The sequence below is a fragment of the Strongylocentrotus purpuratus genome, unplaced genomic scaffold (genome assembly GCF_000002235.5).
Source record: "Strongylocentrotus purpuratus isolate Spur 01 unplaced genomic scaffold, Spur_5.0 spur5_contig_417, whole genome shotgun sequence".
In the NCBI taxonomy this organism is placed as follows: Eukaryota; Metazoa; Echinodermata; class Echinoidea; order Camarodonta; family Strongylocentrotidae; genus Strongylocentrotus; species Strongylocentrotus purpuratus.
In genome coordinates, this window is record NW_022145081.1 from 1 (window position 1) to 1,952 (window position 1,952).

Sequence of the window (1,952 nt, forward strand, 5' to 3'; positions counted from 1 at the left end):
GCGTTGTGTCTCAGAATTACAGTCATTAAATTCAGTCAATTGAAGACACAGAGGCAGGAGGTAATATAAATTGTACCCTTTATGATTGTTTAAAGTTTAATAGAAATATAAGATAGTTTTAATTCATAGTAAGGCCTAACTTTGCTATAAGAAATGAAACTTGAACACAATAATCGTACATGCATTATAGATCCTGCCCAATGTTTATTGTAGCGATGTACATGTACACATGTGATCCCATATGGTTTACAAGTTCAATTGATTAATTATTCGAGTGCTGATCAAGAATTATTTGGCCAATTTCTTTCTATAAATTCTGTGATTGTCTAAGGACAGGATACATGTTGCAATTCGTCGCTGACATATGTTCATTCATATTGTTCATGTTAATCTGCCATACCACATGTGTGTTTACAAGGTACTGTACATGTAAGTTAAGGTCAGCCTGATAATGTGACTGGTTCAAACTAGGGTTTCTCATTAGGGTTTTCTCATGTACTTAACTGCGGTTCCTTGTGTTTTTTCAATATAGTTTTCAGAGTGAGTTAACATGGAGTGAATTATAACATTCGGAGTGAGTTATTACATGGAGGATTAATGGAGCACTTAAAATTAAACACTTGACACTTCAGTGAAATACATGTACTGTGACTAGTGTGAGTCTACAAGTTACTTGCGATCTGAGATACAGCGACAGTGAAAACTCCTCCACACTATATTTGATGCTCCAACTCCCTGCTGAATATACTGCGACCTCAAGATGACTGAGGAGACAGCAAGGGAGTCAAAGCAAACGGAGAAGGGAATCCAGTGGCATGCGGACGTGAAGCGGAAGGAATTCCGAAGCAGCTTGACATCATGGCGGAGAAATGCGAACAAATTGAGAACTCTGCTTTGCGATGAAGAGGAAACTTCAAATGTCAAGCTACAAAGAGACGCGTCACAACAGGCTATGGACAAAGCCATCGAAAATACAAGAAACTCTTGCCAAGTTTCTGTCGACATCGAATCTGCCCGATGACAGCACCGAACAGCTTGAGAATGCTGAAATAGAACATGCCGTTCTAATGAGACTAACCCATGAGCGGATACTTGCGTTGAGAGGAGATATTGCTTCATCAGCTGCTTCCCTCAAATCTAGTTCAGCCGGAAGCAAATGTCAACAATGGTGAACTTACCTGCGCATGGTGAAGAACCCCCCGTCGAGAATGACTTTGCAGAGACAGCAAATCAGGAAATGGACTCACCGAATCCAACTCCTGAGAATGAATCCAGCCCTTCACCCCCAAACACCGACCCACTGACCACCCCTACAGAGAACGGACAGTTCACATCGCCAACTTGCGACATGAAGTCACCGACAGACGACGCAATTAAAACTCTAACAGGGAGTCTGCTGGAGCAATTGAAAATGAACCGATTGCCCCCACCTGAACCAATCGTCTTCTCCGGTGATCCCATGCAGTACATCACATGGAAACAAGGCTACGACATTCTCATCGAGCACCGTGGTGTACACGTACCCCCAGCCGAACGTTTCTTCTACCTGAAGAAATATCTCAAGGGCGAGGCACTAGACCTAGTGCGTGGCTTCTCCCTTGTCAACGATGAATCCGCATACAAAGAAGCGAAGAGGGCTCTTGACAAACGATACGGTGATCCCTTCATAGTGTCCAATGCATTTCGAGACAAGCTGGACTCGTGGCCGACTGTGGCCCCAAAGATGCATTCGGACTGAGACGACTATCGGACTTCCTCCGCCAGTGCCAAACAGCCATGGAGAAGAACGTAAACCTCAACCATCTCAATGACGAGAGGAAAACAGAAAGATTTTGGCTAAACTACCAGATTGGTTGATCGGGAGGTGGGGAAGAACCTGTTGCCAACTGGAAGGAGAAGAATGGAAGCTACCCACCCTTTCAAACATTTGCCTCCTTTGTAGAAAGGAAGCT

General features: G+C 43.8%; 1 protein-coding gene across 1 annotated transcript; it reads left to right on the forward strand.

Annotated features, from left to right (window-relative positions):
• Positions 1-1,165: 1,165 nt before the first annotated feature.
• Positions 1,166-1,738, forward strand: LOC115924586. Its single transcript, XM_030987135.1, has one exon. It carries the CDS (start codon positions 1,166-1,168, stop codon positions 1,736-1,738), a length of 573 nt encoding a protein of 190 aa, XP_030842995.1.
• Positions 1,739-1,952: the final 214 nt, after the last annotated feature.

What these genes read in the sequence shown, in the direction of transcription:
- LOC115924586 (XM_030987135.1), top strand. Translation starts at nt 1,166, where the DNA reads ATGGTGAACTTACCTGCGCATGGTGAAGAACCCCCCGTCGAGAATGAC.